Raw genomic sequence first — 19,906 nt, 5'->3', positions numbered from 1 at the left:
GAATTGCGAAAGAAAGATGGTTCCGAATTGCGAAAGGAAGATGGACAATGAACGTGGTAAATCGCAAGGTTATTTCACAAGTTCTACACGTAAATGCGACGTATTAGCATAATTTCAAATAGGGGCACGAAAGTAGATATTTTCCGGTGAACGAGGTTGCACCACTGCATAAATCGACAAAACACTCTCAGAACGCCCCCTAAACCAGTATGCTATCACGGCCATAATGTGTTACAGATTCGAAACAACAAGTAATAGTAAGTACTCGTAAATAGAGAAAATAAACATTATCTTAGTTAGAAATGCATTATTTCGCCTTAAGAAATGTTCCGCAACACGTTAGCAATGTAAAGAAGTCCGAAATATATGATTCGGAGGTGTTTTGCCCATACGATAATAGTACCGTACTTTCTCCTGTAAATTTGAAGGAATCCGTTTCCCTCATACGATAATGTTACCCAACATTTGGTAAGTACGAACCATGCGAAGCACAAAATACCCGATTTAAATGCGTCTCCAATATACCGTACTTTTAACATAATGTCATCAATTTAGCAATATACAATTTAATTCTAAGGGATTTTGTTACTATTACATACTTGTAATTTTGGTCTCCTGGAAACACAGAATGTCAGCTTGGAAAGAGTCAAGAAGTTCACGAAAATCGCCTTTTAGAGAACGAATTCCATTTACATTCCACGATACAATTTTCATATTATGGCCTGAAGATGAAGAAGGAAGCGACATTATGATCTTGTGTATAGCTTGGTGTTTCAGAATTTTTAACTTAAAGCAATACTAAGAATTCTTCGATAACAAAACACTGTACCAATACTCGATTTGCTGGTTAACAAAACAACACGGACTGACCGCCATCCAGCAATTCCACAGATTCAACAAATCGCTAAACAGTCTCCACAGTATCGACAATTCTAATCAGTTGAAACAATTTGTCCATAACTGAAGTACTCGGTGTGCGGCGTTAACGCCAACATTGGACCGCGTTATTTTCAACAAAGGTAAGAATTTCTCGTGTAAATCGATAATAAACATTGGTTTAGCAAACTTTAGCTATACTTCCGACCATCCGAAGCCAATGATATTGAATATATTAGCATGATAGTTAGTGTAAGTGACTTAAAAGTTGGCATTTGCGCGTTTTACCGTCCACCAAATGTACCCTATACATATCTCGCCATCATGGAAGAAATTATTTCAGATAACTATGCCAGTGTAGACGCTTTCCTTATGCTAGGCGATTTTAATTGCGACATGCTCAGCACACAAAAAGCGGAGACCCTGTTTCTCAAAGATATTATAAAATCGTATAGTTTAACACAATTGATTGATAAACCCACTAGAATAACAGAATCTTCCGAAACATTGTTAGATTTAATAATTGTTGACAACCCCAACATTGTATCTTCTTTCGAAATCGCGAGTCCAATCGGAACTTCAGACCACTGCTTGACGAGCGTGTCACTGCATTGCGCAAAACCCAGGGATAAAGCCAAATACGTTACGTACCGAGATTTTAAGAAATTTGAATATGAAAATTTTTGTCTAGATGCTGTAAACATGAATTGGAATGAAACGTTTAAACTTGGAAACATCGATTCTAAAATAGAATTTCTTGAGAAAAATCTCGTCGACCTGTTTAACGTTCACGCCCATTACGAACGGTTAGGGTGACGAAAGAGCCAGCGCCGTGGCTAACGGATAATCTTAAGCTGCTCATGAAACTGAGGGATGGTGCGCTGCGTAAATACAAGCGAAGCAAATTAATTTTACATTGGGACGAATATAAAAGATTAAGAAATTTTACCACCTCTGTTATGAGGCAAGAGAAAGAAGCTTATTTTTCTTATATTGTAAATAACAATAAGAGAAATTCAAAGAATATGTGGAATAAACTGAAAACAATTGGTATCGGTAGCAAACGGAACGCGGGAGAACTTCCGCCTCACCTGAGCAGTCCCTCTGAAATTAATAAACATTTTGCAAATGTCTACGACAGTGTTCCTCGAGACAACGCCATTATTGCAAAGGAGTGCAAGTATTTCTTAGAGAACTGCTTTCAAAACGATGCAAAAGAATTATCCTTTCGCCAGGTTCAAGATTCTGAGGTTGAAAAGGCAGTGTACAGTATTCGATTAAATGCTGCAGGAGTGGACAACATTACGTGCAAAATGCTTAAACTGGCCCTTCCCTTCATACTTCCGGCACTCACACATACCATAAATTTTTCTCTGAAAACCAACCAATTTCCAAATGCATGGAAAGAAGCTCGAGTTATTCCGCTCCCCAAAAAGCAAACGTTAACCTCTCTAAGCGATTTAAGACCAATCAGCATTCTATCAATATTTTCAAAAGTCACAGAAAAGATAGTATCTATACAATTAAAAGATTACATTACAAAATATAAAATCCTACCTGATTCTCAATCAGGTTTCCGTGCTTCTCATAGTACAACCACGGCATTATTATCTGTCACGGACAATATTTTATGTTCGATTAACGATAAAAAACTAACTATACTAGTATTATTAGACCTTTCTAAAGCTTTCGATCTTGTCAATCATAACCTTCTCCTAGCAAAAATGAAATACTACAGTTTTTCGAAGCCTGTAATAAACTGGTTCCAATCATATCTACACGAAAGAAGACAAAGGGTTTTTTACCCTGCCGACACCGGATCATCACCGATAACATTAAATGGAGGAGTCCCGCAAGGTTCCATTCTGGCCCCCCTTTTATACACCTTATACGTCGCTGATATATCAAAGACCATCAGCCATTGTAATATACATTGTTATGCGGATGATACGCAGTTGATGATATCGTCATCACCATCGGATTTGTTAAACAAGATAGATAATCTAAACAATGATCTACATACCCTTAACAAGTGGCTCACTGCAAATAGGCTCGCAATTAACCAGAATAAATGCGTATACACAATTTTAGGCTCTAAATATTATCTTGAAAAAGTAAATTATGATACAGTTAACATCAAAATTAAAAACCAAAACATAATTTATGCACCAACCGTTAAAAATCTAGGCCTTACTTTTGATCCCAAATTTTCCTGGGCGGGACATATCTCAGCGCAATGCACAAAAGCGCTAACAATAATGAGATCACTCTACAGGAGGAGAGACTTTTTCACTAGAGAAACTAAATTATATCTCATCGAAACTCTAATATATCCTATTTTTGATTACTGTGATGTGGTGTACGGCACGAATTTACAACGTAAAATATCGAACAGAATACAAAAAATACAGAATTCTTGCATTCGTTACGTTCTCTCGATCAGGAGAAATCAGCACATCCTACCCTTGCTCAATACATACAAAATCCTTAACATGTCTAGGCGACGCCTCCTGCATCAGTGTTCTACACTATATAAGGTATTAAAATTGCAAACACCTAGCTATCTCCACGAGAAACTGACATTTAGAAATTCCATACATCCATACAATACTAGAGGTCGGCGAAAAATAGACATTCCCCGCCACTCTGCTGTCAGTTTCGAAGGCTCATTCTCCCTCTGGTCTGCAAAGGTTTGGAATGCTCTTCCCGATTATGTTTCTTTTGCTACAACACCCAAAAACTTCAAAGAACAAGTAGTATTATTTTTATTGCAAAGACAACAATTGAGCATTAGCTCGTACGGCTAAGCAACAGGAATCAAGTAAAGTAAAACTATGTATTTTGCAAGCACTTATCTGACACAACGAATATTTCAACCTGTGTGCATGCTATTTTAGTATCGATCTGGAAATTGCGTATGTACACGTGTGTATGTGTGTGTGTGTGTGTGTGTGTGTGTGTGTGTGTGTTAATGTATCTGTCATTGTATTCTCTTATAATTTTATTATTTTTCATTTATGTCGTATTCATTCATGTTATGATATTTGATTTCAGTATTATTCAGTATTATAAATGTATGTATTGTAACTTTTATTCACCAGAGTTAGGTGGTAGAGCAGCCCAAGGCTGAATCTCGCTCTGTAGTAAATAAAAAGACTTTTCAATTCAATTCAATTCAATTCAATTATGTAGCCAGTCATAAGTTTCCGAAAATTATATTGTCCTGAACCTAAGGCAGGGTTGCGCAAACGTGCTAGATACAGACACGTATTGAAGGCTTGGGGGCTCAAGCGCCTCCCCGAAAGTTTTCGGTTTACACAAGATAAAATGAGGTTTTTCATTTCTTGTGGGGTGAAATAAAATAATGTGACGATAATTTAAGGAGAGAAATAATTATCGAGGCAAGACGGAGAATGTTCTGTAACCCTGTTATTGATAATAGCACGTATCCAAGGTGGGATACATGGGTTCAACCCACCAGGAAATTTTTAATTTTTTCTAGATATAATCATATTTTTGGCTTCTTGAATAATGTGACAATAATTTTAGGAGAGAAATAATTATCGAGGCAAGACTAAGAATGTTCAATAACCCAGTTATTGTTAATAGCGCGTACCCAAGGTGGGGATCAGTAGGCTCGAGCCCCCCTCCCCCGCCAGGGAATTTTTCAATTGACACTAGATAAAATTATGTTTTTAGCTTCTTGAATAATGTGACGATCATTTAAGGAGATATATAATTATCGAGGCAAGACGGAGAATGGTCTATAACCTTGTTATTGTTAATAGCACGTATCCAAGGTGGGGATCAGGGGGCTCGAGCCCCCCTTCAGGACGTTTTTTTTTGCTAATGTTCTAGATAAAATTAGGTTATTGGCTTCTTGAATAATGTGATGATAACTTGAGAGAAATAATTATAGAGACAATGCGGAGAATGTTGTATAACCTTGTTATTGTTAATAACACGTATCCAAGGTGGGGATCAGGGGGCTGGAGTCTTCCAGGTAATTTTTCATTTTACACTACATTAAATGGGGTTTTTGTTTTCTTGAATAATGTGTCGATAATTTAAGGAAAGAAATAATTATCAGGCAAGACGGAGAATATTCTATAATATATTCATATGTTGATGATAATATTGCACGTAAACGTTTCTTCTGTTTTCGTTGTTGTCGCAGCGAACATGAGCACTACAAAAAGACTTGTTAGCATTTGAAAGCTGTACAACAAGTAGGATGATTCGTTGTAATTTTTAATCTCTGCAAAGCGCGAGAGGGAACGTTCTAGAATATAATGAGGCTATAAATACGCGATTCAATTTCCGAGTTGATTTGTATGTACGTACAACAGAATCGGTTAATTAGACTTCAGAGGTATGTGTGATAGTTCATACAGTGGATTAGTGATCAGTAGACCCCGGATTTTTTGTTTTTAACCTATTTTTTCCTTTACAGGTATGTTTTCCTCTAGTCCCCTTCTGCCATCATAGCGTAGGGTTGGTTGCCTCGATCCATCTCCTCCATTCCTGTCTGTTTCTCATCATTCTCTTCATCATATTTATTGTCTTATTCCTTTCTCTTCCAATCTTTTCCATTCTGTCTTCAAACATTATCCTTGGTCTTCCTTTACCTCTCCTACCTTGCACCTTTACTTCTAGAATTTGCTTTACCTTTTTGTCTTCATTCATTCTAAATACATGTCCCCACCACTTTAGCTGTCTCTTTTCAATTGTTTTCTCTAGCGACTCCTGTTCCACTTCTCTTCTTATTCTTTCATTCCTCACTTTATCTCTCCTAGTCTTATTAACAGCTCTTCTCAGGTATTTCATTTCACTAGCCTGAATTTTACTCAGATGTTTATCTTGAAGTGGTAAACTTTCCATTCCATATGTTAATGTAAGGACCAATACTGATTTGTATAACTGCATTTTTGTCTTTACTGCCAATTCTTTCTTTCCCATTATTGTTTTACTGAACTGATAATATACTGTATTTGCTTTTCTCTTCCTATTTAGGACTTCTTCATCACACCTACCATCACTTGTTATGATGGTTCCTAAATATTCATATTCATCTACTTCTTCCAAGTTCTCGTTTCCATATCTAACTGCTATTTCATGATCTTTTTCTCCTTTTGCCACCTGCATAACTTTACTTTTCTTAATATTAATCTTCATCCCTTTTCTCGCAAGTTCTTCTCCCCATTCTATTATGCTCCTCTGTAAATTCTCTTCACTGCTAGCAATTAAGACTATATCATCAGCATATAGCAGTACTTGCAGTTGTACTACTCTCATATTCAAATATCCTATCTGTACTCTTGGTGTTCTTCTTTTGCAAATTTTAGTTATTTCATCCATTACATTAATGAAAAGTAAAGGACTGAGACTATCTCCCTGTTTAATTCCTTTTTCTATTTGAAATTCCTTAGACTCGTTTCCTTCTATTCTTACTATTCCTTTTACATCCTTATATACACTTCTTATTGCTTTAATAAGTTCCTTAGGTACTTCCTTACTTTCTAATGCCTCCCATAGATATTTTCTAGGTACCGAGTCAAATGCTGCTTTCAAGTCTAGAAATGCTAAGTATATTCTTTTATTTTTGTCCAGCATTTTCCCCATCATTGTTCTTAATATAAAAATGTGATCTTGAGTTTGTCTCTCAGGTCTAAATCCAGCTTGTTCCTCTTCAAGTTTTCCCTCTATGATTTTTCTCAGCCTCCTTTCCAATATATTCGTATATATCTTATGTACCACCGATGATAGACATATTGCTCTATAATTATCACATTCCTTATTACTCCCTTTCTTGTGTACTGGAACAATTATGTTCCTTTTCCACTCTTTTGGTATAGTCTTAGTTCTCCATACTTCCCCTTAATATATTCAGTAGTATTTCAGCCATTCTTGGTCCTCCATATTTTATTAGTTCTGGTGCTATTCCATCCCATCCTGCTGCTTTCCCAATTCGTATCCGTTTAATTGCTTCTCTCACTTCATTCTCGGTTATCATCATATCTTCTTCTACATGCTCCTCCTCTTCTCTGTTTCTTATTCTCTCATCCTCCTCCTGTTCCTGTTCCTGCTCCTCATCTTGTTCTTGCTCATTGTCCTATCCTTGAACTTTTCTTCATAGTATTTTCTCCATTCCTCCATCACATTCTCCCTTCCTATGACTAGTACATTTTCCTTATTTCTTATAGCTCTTGCTGCTTTTCCCCATTTTCCTTTCAGGCTTTTGACCATATTCCAGAACTGCTTTCTATGTTCTACAAAACTTTGTTCAATATCATTTCCAAACTTCTCCCATGATTTTCGCTTTGCCTCCTCTACAGCCAATTTACTCTCATTTCTTTTTGCACATATATTAACCTATGTTCCTCTGATCTTAATTCTAGGTAATTCTTCCACGCTTTCTTTTCTCTTTCACTTTCCTTTTTACTTCATCCGTCCACCAATTAGTTCTTTTCCTTTTTGTATTCACCCTAACTTTGCCACATACTTCAATTGCTGCATACAGTATCACTTCCTTAAATTTTTCCCACATACTGTCAATTTCCATTCCTCTTATTTCCAATTCATTCAATTTTTCTTCTACTAGTTCCTTATACTGTTTTCTCTTCTCTTCCTTAGCCAGATGCTTTACTTGTATCTTTTCAAACTTCCTATCTCTTTCTCTATTATTCCTCTTAAATCTTGTTATAGCTATTAGCAGTCTGTGGTCAGTACTCAATTCAGCAGCTCCAATTACCTTTACATCCATAAAGGCATATCGAAGTGCTCTTGCGTAAATTATGTAGTCTATTATACTCTTTGCCTCCCTTCCCTCAGCTTCATAAGTGATTTTATGAATTTTCTTATGCTGGAAAAAGGAGTTTCCTTGTAGCAATTGGTTCTCTACACAGAATTCTATTAATCTTTGTCCATTTTCATTTATCACACTTTCCCCTCCATATGGTCCCATACAACCATGTGACCTTATCCTATTGTTTCCAGTTCTACCATTAAGATCTCCCATCAATATTACCTTCCTATTCTCTTCATTCTCTTTATTCACTACTCTTTGTAATTGAGTATAGAAAACGTCTTTCTCCAATATGTCCTGATCATTTGTCGGGCATAAACTTGTATTATTGTTATTCTTTCTTCCATTTTCAGTCTAACTACTATTATCCTTGAATTCACTGGTTCCCATGATTCCACCCTTTCTTCCATTTGCTCATTAACTATTATTCCAACTCCCTCCTTAGCTCTTCTTCCTCTACCTACTCCAGCATATCTCAGCACATATCCTCTTTCAAGGCCCATTATACCACTGCCTTTCTTCCTTACTTCACTTAGTCTTAGTACTGCTAGTTTATACTTTTCCATTTCTCCTACAATCTCCACTTCTTTTCCATTAATTGTTTTAATATTCCAAGTTCCAATTCGGATATTCCATTTCCTTGCTTGTCGTCTTCTACTAAATCTATCCTTTCCGAGGCTACCTTTATTTCTCTGAATCCGCTAGTTTTAGTCTGGTGTGGGGAATTAGCCCAACGACCAGGCTGATTTTTATTTTCAGGGTTTTCTCCCATATCCTTTGTTGCTCCCACACCCCTGCAAGGCAGCAGTTGGTTTTGGATATTTGACGGAGATATCCAATCCGCTTCTTAGTGGCTCATATTGGCCACTAAGGTCGTAACTCTTCCGCTTCCATTGCCGTTGGGATTTTTCTATGATCCTCTTCCGCCTCTGGAACCGTTGGTCTTCGTTCTCCGGGCCGGCTCTCTATATTTTAACCCCTAGAGAGAGGGTGGTCCAGTATTAAGCCCCCAGGCACTGGGCTCCCTGTTGGTCCACGGGTCCTTATTCTATATTCGGACCACCCCACCATATCTGGTGGGATCCCTCATCCGCCACCCGAGGGACGCGCCTGGTAGAGGTCAGGGTCCCCATGCCAGGTTACAGGTATGTAAGAGATAATAAGTTACGTCAGCGTTTCATTAAAAAACGCAACAACTGAGAAGTTTTATAGTGCCTAAAAAACTATTTTGCTTCTTAGAACCTATTTTAGGTTTATGAGCCTATATCAAACCTCTTTTTAAGTTTTAATATATTTTTAAAGGTTTTACAGGATTTTTGTGTCACACAGAGGTATTTGTTTTGTTTTGTCACGAAAAAATTCAATGACGAACGTGTTTTATACGTACTCTCTGTCAATCTCCCTCCATTAAAGTCCATGGTGATTTTTCAAAGCTCTAAGCAAAGCAAAATGTCTGGTCCCACTGTTACCTGTTCAATCCAAAGTTGTCTGATCTGTGTGGTCTTGCTCACTTTCGCGTCAGTTCGGTGCTTTGTTGCTTTCACGCCTTGCAAACTGACATTTCATCATTGAAGATTGCACCACTAACTATGCTCTTGTTAAAAGATTATTTTCAGCATATAAGATGATGCTCAAACACAAAATTGCAGAGATTCACTATGAATAACATGAAAAAGATTGTTGTCTAACTTTACGGCGAAGAGTGGATTTTAATAGCAAATTTCCAATGGTACGGTCTGCCATCGCCGTAGGGTTAGGCAACACACATAACGTTATGCAAGATATTGCATATTTTTCGATATACGAGTATGTCTACCATTTTCATTGCCAGTGACTATACCTAATCAGCATTTTTCAGGAATTTTAACAATTTTAAATTTTTTTAACCTACTTCAAGAATTTTCGACCCTAACTTAAGATTTTTAGGATTTTTAGAACCAATTTTAGTGTTTTTCGAACCTATTTTAGGATTTTTAGAGCCTATTTTAGGAACCTAAAAGCACACTTTTTAGAACCTAAGAGTCCGAGGTGTGATCAGTCAGTGTCCATTGGTAGCTTTATAAGATCTTAATAATTCGAAAATAAAAAGGACTAAATACCGCAAAGTAACGAAGTGTAACGGGCAAAATTCTTTATTGTATTAGCAATAGTGACACCAGTCTCAAACATTTAGTTGCATTAAGTAAAATCCTTATTGTGCAGGGTTTCTGCCAAACAAGCCACAGAGATAGCGAGTCCTATACTTCCTCTAGGAAAACTCAAAGGAAAGATACCATCTTTCCCTTATTCTGGTAAACAACACAGTTGAATAACAGGATGTGGCCTAGCAAACGCAAGAGTGAGATAATCTGCCATTAGAGGAGACGAGGTAAGATAGCAATCGCTAGTGTCCTCACACAAGGTCTCCACATGCACATGTGGTTCACCCAACCCCTCCACGTGTATGGTATAATGATCGTCCTGATAGCGTGTCGTTTGAAGGGCAAGACTGTAGGAAATGGACTTATGTGAAAATGGCCACTGGAATAGAGAAGGTTGCTTGAAGGTTAGGGCAAGTATCGATACACGCCGACTGAAATGGTATAAAAACCCTCCCTTTCAGGAAACAGCATCCTGTACTAGGGGAATTGCTGCCTGTCGCTGATGTTGTCGCTTCTGCCAATCCTAGGTAAAAAGGACTTTACTATATCCTTCTATAGTATGGCGCCTTAGATTATCTCCATTCAGTTACTTGTAGACTTAGAACTTAGAACTTAGCTCTTAGGACTTAACAACTTAGAACATAGTTGGTCATTATGTTATATGTGCATTACTGGACTTATATATCCGAACTTACGGAACCTTGTGTGAATTAGAGATATAATAAACATTAACAACGTATTATTGAGTATCCATGAATCACCCTGAGCTATAACCCCAAGTGATGTCAAAGCTCCCTTGGCTTTGGTTTGGTTTGATTTGGTGTTTTAAGTCCACTTTATGCACAGTAAGGCTAATCGGGACTGGACGTACAGTTTAAAGTGGGATCCGAACCACTATGTGCCTCCACCGGGTATCGAACCCGGGACCCCTTGATTACAAGGCAACGACGCTACCACTGCGCCATCGGGGAGGCCCAGCTCCCTTGGCGTTGCATAAGTGGTGAAGGTGCGGCTTTCTCTACCATGTTACGGCGGATAGTAGTATTCTGGTACCGATGTGGTTCATTTTGTTGTTATGTGGTATTTCATATACATGGGTGTGTTGTCTCTGCGTTGTTAGTCCTTTTGTTGTTTTGTCTCTGGACGATTAGGTGTTGTCCATTAGATTGGTTGTGTTGTCGTCATGTTCTTCCGTATGGATTCCATTCGTTTTGATTCTTGAGTACCCACTTTTGTGTTTGGTTGATTTCCCCTTTCATGGTTTTAACACGCCAACAGGCATCCGGTGACACCAAACCCCTTCTTAGTGCCCGTATTACGTACCCTCTCCCTGGGTGATTGCAGAAGCATTACGTACACCTCTCCCTGAAGATCGTGATAACGCAGGCACAATGCCAGCCATGCACAAAGCGGTAGTGGTGAAGCTTCCACTACACCCAGTTATGCACGAGTTCCTTGTATCGAACTAGACAATTTTAACGCAGATCCAGGTGAAAGTATTACCGAATTCTTTAACACCTACAATAGAGTAGCTAACATTTTGGGATGGACCGAAGCACAGAAAGTAATGTTTTTACCCACATATCTAAAGAAAAGTGCTCTTGCGTACTGGGATTTGAACCGGACCATGCTAGAAAACTTAGCGGGATTTGCACAGATCGAAGAAACTCTTACCAAAGCATTTCAGCCGCTATTACCTGTAGGCCAGGCATATCTTGATTTAGCAGCTCGGAAAAAGCAACATACCGAGTCTATTGAAAATTGCTTTTACGACATCCTCAAGTTATGTCAGAAACCAGATCCCAACATGACGGACGAAGGTAAAATAAACTTCATGTGTAACGGGTTAGAAGCTAAGGACACAGAAAAACTCATAACTATGAAATCAAAAACTTTGGATGACTTGCTGGCTAATTTACGACTGTTAGAACGTGCAAAACGACATTGCCGAAATTGCATCAAAAACTTACGCCCAAGTAGTGCGTGGACACACAGAGAAACAGGGACATGTAACAGGCCGAAATGGACAGCAAACACGTTATATTCATACTATGGATCAGTCTAGTTCCGGTAATGGTTCACAAAATGGTTATACCCCCAATGAAAGTTCTTTCCGTGGAAACACAAATAATAAAGGACGTTCATCTTACAGGGGTCGCCCAAATAGTAACAGGGACAATGAAAAACTTTGCTACACTTGTGGTTCGCAATACCATTTTGCTAGAGCATGCCCTAAACGAAGATCTTATTCCACGGGACATGGAAGAGGGACTTTTTCTATAAGAGGACAAAATTTCCGAGGTCGCTACGACCGAAATTTCGAGAGAAATCAGAGAGAAACTCTTCAGCGTGAGCCTGGAACTCCATCTCCATATCGAGGAAACCGAAACGTGTAAGGGAAGAGCGTCTCAGGGGTCGCTTACGCCCAAGTCGAATAAAACCCCTGCATAATCAGCCTCATTGTGCATTCAATTGTTCTTCCTTCTCACAGCAAAAGAAATACCAAAATTATCGTCCAACGATTAGCATAAACATTTTTCGGAAGAAAATTCCTGTCTTAATTGACAGAGGCAGCACCTGTAGTCTTTTATTCATTGGTATGCTTCCCCCAAATTTTTCTATTACAGCAAGAAAAACAGGATCTGTTACGTTATCCACTCTTTCCCATCAACAAGGGAAACGACGTTTCGACGCCAATAGACAAAAACCAGCTTATGCAATCGAAGGTCTGGTTATGATACACATGCCAGCAAAGAAAAAAGGTGTTTCAGATAAGCTAAGGCGAAAATATGACGGTCCGTACCGCATAATTCATATCAGAGGTAGAAATGTATACGTAGAGAAAGTCAAAGGTAAAAAGGTCTTACGAGTCAATCTAGCTCGAATGAAGAAATTTTGGTCACGAGATATAGCTTAGAGGACATGAAAGGATTAAAAAGGGTGCTCGATGTGTAAAAAAGCATCAGGTTCTTGAAGCATACGTGGTAGATGTCATAACTTTCAAAGTTCAAGCCCCTATCATGAAATCTATAAAGGTAGTTAGAAACGGGGCACGAGCAAACACCTCCCCAAAATCTAACAATTTTATAGTGAGCTCTCTTAGTGTGGTCCTTCTAAGCCATACTTGGTACGAGGCCTATTATTTTCATTAATTCAAGCACAGTGGTAAACCTATTTTGACGATGTTTTTGTTGATTTTATAGTATTGCAACTCTGTGATTTTTTCATCTCGTACTTGGTACGAGTGTCATTAAATTACCTAACACCCACACCCACCCACACCTACACCCACACACATTTACTTCCGGTCTACTTCCGGTCTACTTCCGTTCCACTTCCGGTCTACTTCTGGTCCACTTCCGGCCTACTTCCGGTTTACTTCCTGTCTACTTCCGGTTTACTTGACAGACACCTGTGGGTTTTTCCAGTTTTTTTAAGTATATAGTTTTATTAAGTATATAGTTTTTGATTTGAGCCCCCCAAAATTATATATAAATACCAAAACCAAAAATAGTAACAGACTAAGTATACACACTAATCGATCACCTTGAGTTTTGATGTGATCAGATGTTACTTGTTGTCTCCGGAAATTCTGTATAAATAACATAGCTGAACATTTTATCGTAATAGCTACAATTATTTTATTTTGAAGATGGTTCAAGTCGTTTTTCATACAGATTGAATTTTGACTTGAATGTGCGTTTTGTATTTTTCCCCGAGAAAATTAGTAGTCATAGAGGTGGCACGAGCGATCACCCCCCCAAAATCTAACAGTTTCATAGTGAGCTCTCTCTTAGTGTAATTTAACTGAAAATCATGATTTTAGCTGATTTTCCAAGTGTAAAAAACTGAAAATTTGTTTTACGCAAGAGCTTAAATTCCAATTTTATTGTATAAAAATTCTAAGATTAAGATAATTTCCCCCTATGACACCCAATTTTTTAAATTTCACCTTTTCAAATAACTAAAGCGAAATCCATTACTTTTTTAACTGTAAAAAATAATTGGCTCTCATGAGTCAATTAAAATTTTTTTTTTGCAAAATACTCCAGTATATATTCGGTCCATTTATATCTGAACCGAAGACACCGTACTTGCATATTCTCATATCCTCCAGTTGCTAAAACTTTAAAACAGATTTTTGATAAAAGTAAACAGAGAAGAGGTTTGTTAATTACCAAAAAATATATAGTTTTGTATACTAACATATAAAAAAACAAATATTTATTACAGTATATAGTATATTTTTATATTTTTTGCTTTTTAAATAACATATATTTTTTATTTATTTTAATTAAAAATATGTCATCTTAAAAAATGTTTTTTGTATATATAAAACCAATCTCAAATTTTATAATTTTTTTAAAATTAATTTAAGAAACCAAAAGAAAAAAATGTATATTTAGAACTAATTCCAAAACTTAATTATAAAAACATGAATAATCAACATTTTTAGATCATATTATATATGATACAACTGATATAAATAATGAAACATTAGATATTCCCCATTTTCTAACTAAACTTAAACCCCAAATTATAAATAAAATAAATAGTTAACTTACAATATGTTGTCTCAAAATAAATTTTATTTTATCATCAAACAATAGAAATTCTTTTAATAATCAAGAAGACATTTTTTCTCATTATACTCTTACAAAAATTCTACACTATAGTAACAAACATCAATTAGATGATATTTATGATGGCTTTTGTGAAGAACTTAAGTTAAAACATGAAAATTTTGAAAAAAGAAATTCAGGATGGTCACTTTGTTATACAGACCATAAACTTGAATTGAAAATAGCAAAATATCACCCCCTTAGAGGGGGAAGTGGATCTAGTTATTTTAGATTACCAGAACAGATCAGAAACAAAAAAGGTGTATTGAATATTCAAAATGATGACAATAAATGTTTTCTTTGGTTCATCATAGCACATTTTCATCCAGCTAAAGATAATAAATATCGTGTTTCCCAATATAAAAAAAATTGAAATAGAATTTAAAAAAGCTATGAAAGGAATAAAATATCCAGTAATTTGAAAAACAATACAAAGAACACAATAATCAATCGATAGCTGTTCATGTTTATGGTTATAATGAAAAAAATGATGATATTTATGTACTCAAACAGAATTATTCATCACCACATGATAGACGCACTATAAATTTATTATATGTTAAAACAATAACAAAAAAACACTACTGTCTCATACAGGATCTCCAAAAATTGACAAAAAGTCAAGTAACACCACATCATGGTAAAATTACTATATGTGATAGATGTCTGAAAACATTTTATGGAAGGGGTAAAATATCAAGCGAACAACAATTAGAGCAACATATTAGAAATTGTAATACTCATCCTCATGTAACTTACAAATTTTCAAAGAAAAGTATAAAATTTTCTATGTTTAGGGCACTGCTAAAACATCCATTTATAATCTCTGCTGATTTGGAAACAATACAAAAGCTAATAGCAAACAACTTTAACCAATATTCAAGTACATCACATACAAGACATATAGCTAAGCATGAAGCTTGTAGTTTTGGACTAAAATTAATAAATACTTATGGGATCCAGATACCAGATAACTTAAGAGAACCGTTTATATATCGAGGTGAAAATGCAGCCAAAAAATTTATTGAAACATTTCGAGAGTGGGTAAAAATTCTTGCTCCATTCTTACATACAGAAAAAACAATGAAGAAACTTACACCAGAACAACAACAGGAATATAATAATGCTATACGTTGTAAATACTGTAAAAATAATTTGGATTTAGATAATGAAAAAATTCTACATCACAACCATTTTAATGGAGAAGATATCCATACGATTTGTAATTCATGTAACTTGAAAATACGAAAACCATTTTTTATTCCAGTAATTATTCACAATTCACAAAAATTTGATACACATTTATTTATTAAAGAATTAGATTATGATGCAGAGAATATTAATATTATATCACAAAATATATTATTGTAGAGAAAACTATCAGATTAGAAAATATAATAACAGTTGTTCTTAAATTTTTTGATTCATATCTGTTTCTTTCCAGCAGTTTAGCTACTCTGGTCAAACAATTAACCGAAGACAAATTTATTTATACAAAAAAAGAATTTAGACAATATGATATAAATTTGCTAATGAGAAAAAGATTTTACCCCTATCAATACATGCATGATTTTGAAAAAATTGAAGAGAGATAGTTACCACCGAGAGAAGCATTTTATAACCATCTTCAAGATAAAGAATGTAGCGAGGAGGATTATCAACTTGCACACACAATTTGGGACATGCTAGGTTGCGAAACAATGGGAGATTATCATGATTATTATTTGAAATTAGATGTTCTTTTGTACATCAGTATAGTACAGTGTCCTTTGAGATATATAAAAGCAAACAATAAATATTTATCTGATTATGATGCTAATAAAAAATCTAAATATATTCACTATATTGATATGAACAATTTATATGGGTATGTTATGACTAAATCACTCCCAATTGGTAATTACGAATGGATGACCCAGGAAGAACTTAAAGTCAGGGATTTTTTTAAATGGCCTGAAGATCATCCAAAAGGTTGTCTATTGGAAGTTGATATGCTATACCCACCATGGTGTCATGAGAAACACCATGGGTTAGCTATGGCACCAGTATCTCAAAAGGTTCCAGGTACAGAAGAAACAAAATTAATGTTAACATTCGAAAACAAAAATAATTATGTACTTCATTATCGAATGTTACAATGTTATGAAAAGCAAGGTATAATATTTACAAAAATCCATACGGGTTTAAAATTTGATCAAACAAAAAGGTTAGCTCAATATATTATGAAAAATACAAACAATCGAATACAAACAAATTCTAAAGTTTTGAAAGATTTTTATAAATTAATAATTAATGCCATATATGGAAAATTTTAGAGAACAAAAAAATCGATTGAGGTGTAGTTTGGTGACCAATTGGAAAAAACTTTTGAAACTTATTGCTGATCCTACGTACAAAAGTTTTATAGAAATTACTGAAAATATGACTCTTATTGAAAGAAGTAGCATCGATGTAGTGTGTGATGTGCCAATTGCTGTGGGTGTTACAATTCTTGAATTATCTAAATTAGAAATGTATAAATTTCATTATGATGTGATGCAAGCTAGATACGAAAACATAAAAGTAGCATACATGGATACTGATAGTTTTATATATGAAATAGAAACAGAGGATTTGTACAAAGATTTACTAGATATGAAAGAACATTTTGATTTTAGTAACTATCCAAAAGATTGTTTATTATATAATTTATTATAGTGTTAACAACAAGATGACCCCTTTGAAAATGAAAGATGAAGCAGCAGGATCTATAATATCAGAATTTGCTGGACTTAGAGCAAGAATGTATTGTATCAAAATAGATGAAAAAAAGAAGAAATTAAAAAACGCTCAGGGTATAAAACGACCAAATATAGAAAGACTGACAATAGATGATTTTTAAAATTGTTTATTTGAAAATAAAAATGAAAAAAAATTAATGTCTGCATATTATCTTACCAACAAAAATCATACTGTTTATACTACAATAAAAAATAAAATAGCCCTCGATGGCCATGACAATAAATTAGAAATATTAGATTGTAACATCAATACTAGAGAATATGGACACTATGAAAATGTTGACACAAAACATTGTAATAAATGTAAATTAAAAAGTTGATAAAAATATTTATATTTAATTTTTTTAATGTTATATATAATTATTCATATATTTTTATCGAGCCTAAGGCTCTGAAGTAAATAATAAAATATTAAAATTCTATATTCTATTCTATTCTATTTAAAATTGTTCTATTACTCTCTCATTCTTGACATCATATACATATGACTTTTCTACTATTAATATAGCACTACATGTAGTATTTTTTGGTAGAGTTTCATGAAATTCAAATATCAATTTTATATTAGTTCGATCATTTATAACTACCAATTTTCTTTTTGACGCATTTATTAAAAACATTGGTCTGTGAATTATGAACTCATCTGGATTATAATACATGTCTATGTTACCTTCAGTTACTCGTTTAAGAGCACTAAATGCTTCATATAACTTCAAATAATCTTGTTTTGCAATGTTTAAATTATAATTTTCAAGAGGGAACACCTTATTTCTGCCATTCTTCAGATACACATTTTTAATTTTACAATTATCAAACTGGCTGCTATCCTTTTCCTGATTGGCATCTCTCCCTGTTTGAAACAGCACAGCTACAAACTCTGGCATGTCATATTGCAAAGACTGGAACTGATTAGTAAGGTCAAATTCAAACAATTTACCCTCTACCGGTTTCTAAATGCATTGGTATGTATAAAACTGTATCGGAATTTGGGGATTTTTCAAAATGTTGGCTTTGTATTTGAGAGCATAATTCGATTTATATTCAACTATAGGCATTCGCAACTCCATAGACTGGATCACACATTTTGCAGCTTCGGGTAAACTACCCTCATTAGCTGTTCCATCTGCATTCAAAGTTTTGTATCTCATGATAGCATTATGATCATTGGGTGCTCTGCGAAATATGCCACTCAAACCACCTCTCCACATAATTTCTTTATAATCAAAGAAAAATCCAAATAGCAATCGCATGGGGAACAGTACTGTGTGACTTTTTGCTTGAATTTTTGTTCCAGCTTCGAACCCACCAACTTTATAATATGCACTCTCTGATTTGGACAGTTTCAATGTCCCCACTGTAGTGGATGTAATTCCAGGACAATCAATCTTGTCAATCACTGTACCATGCTTTCTGACTTCAATTTGAGAAAATAAGAATGGAACAAAATTATCTATAAGTTTTATATTAGCCCCAGGGAGGGGATATTCTTCACCATTACTTTGTTTTACAATATCAAATTTTATATACAGATCAGATCTATGTGGATGAATGAATCCGTCCCCCACCGTGATGTCATACTGTATCTCTTTATTGGGCTGATTCAAATTTACAAATGCCCTCCTGTTTGGAGGGAAGGACTGTAATTCATAACTCTCAATATTTTCCATCTTGGTATTTATTAATATTTTTTAAATATTAATTTCTAAAGGGTGACAATTAATTAATGACCACATTTATTTTGAGTATAATTTTATGTGTATTAAACTTGCGGCTACAAAAGTAAAGGGGTAGGTAGTATGATATATGAAATTACAGGAAAATAACAAACACTGCTTATTTTTTGAAAAAGAAAAACAGACTTGAGGTACTCTCCATTGAATCGTATGCATTCCTGAATACGAACAAACATATGATCCATAAATTTTGAAAGTGTTTCATTTGATATCAAGTCAATTTCATTTCATATGGCTCTTTTCAAGTCCAGTAAGTTGTTTGGTTTCGTAGTACCCCCATAAAAAAGAAAAACTGAAGCAGTTAAGTCTGTGGAACGAGGAGGCCATTCAAAGTCACCAAACCTCAAAATCACCTGACTGGTAAATTTCTGTTGCAATAATTGCACTGTTTCACGACTAGTGTGGCTTGTTGCACCGTCTTGTTGAAAAAGCATGTCCTCAAAATTGTGGTTTCGACGCTGTAACTCAGGAAAAAAAATGCTCTTAACATTTGTCTGTAACGATCAGCGTTAACAGTTACAGTAACGCCATTTGCGTTTTCAAAAAAACATGGCCTATGATCCATGATCTCGATAATGCACACCATTCATGGATTTCATAAAGTTTTCTCCAGTCCATATTCTCACATTCTGCTTATTCACATAACCGGATAAGTGAAAATGAGCTTCATCGGTCATTATGAGCCTGTCTCCAAAGCATAAACGTTTTTGAAAATCAGTCGGTTTCAACTGATGAGATACCTGAAGTTTGTACGGAAACAAGTGCAAATCGTTTCTCTGGATTTTGCGCACTGTTTCTCTATTGACACCGACTTCTTGTGACAACCTTCTTGCAGATATCTTTGGGCTGTTTGTGATTGCAACTCTCACACTTTCAATTGTTTCTTCATTGCGCACAGATCTCCGCCTACCAGTACGTTTAGCATCAGTTACACTGCCTCTGTTTCTAT

At 35.3% G+C, this 19,906-nt stretch overlaps 1 protein-coding gene across 1 annotated transcript in view; it reads right to left on the bottom strand.

Annotated features, from left to right (window-relative positions):
* Positions 1-879, bottom strand: part of LOC145984296 (DNA-(apurinic or apyrimidinic site) endonuclease 2-like) — a 72,369-nt gene extending 71,490 nt beyond the window's left edge. Inside the window, exon 1 of the mRNA XM_083117939.1 lies at positions 600-879. Coding sequence (XP_082974065.1) covers positions 600-747 — 148 coding nt within the window. The 5' untranslated portion in view covers positions 748-879. The remainder of the gene's footprint in view (positions 1-599) is intronic.
* Between the last annotated feature and the right edge of the window lie 19,027 nt (positions 880-19,906).

Source organism: Lepisma saccharinum, chromosome 2 (assembly GCF_977018435.1).
Source record: "Lepisma saccharinum chromosome 2, izLepSacc3.1, whole genome shotgun sequence".
NCBI lineage: Eukaryota > Metazoa > Arthropoda > Insecta > Zygentoma > Lepismatidae > Lepisma > Lepisma saccharinum.
The sequence above is the reverse complement of the archived record's forward strand: the minus strand, read 5'-3'. Positions and strand labels throughout refer to the sequence as shown.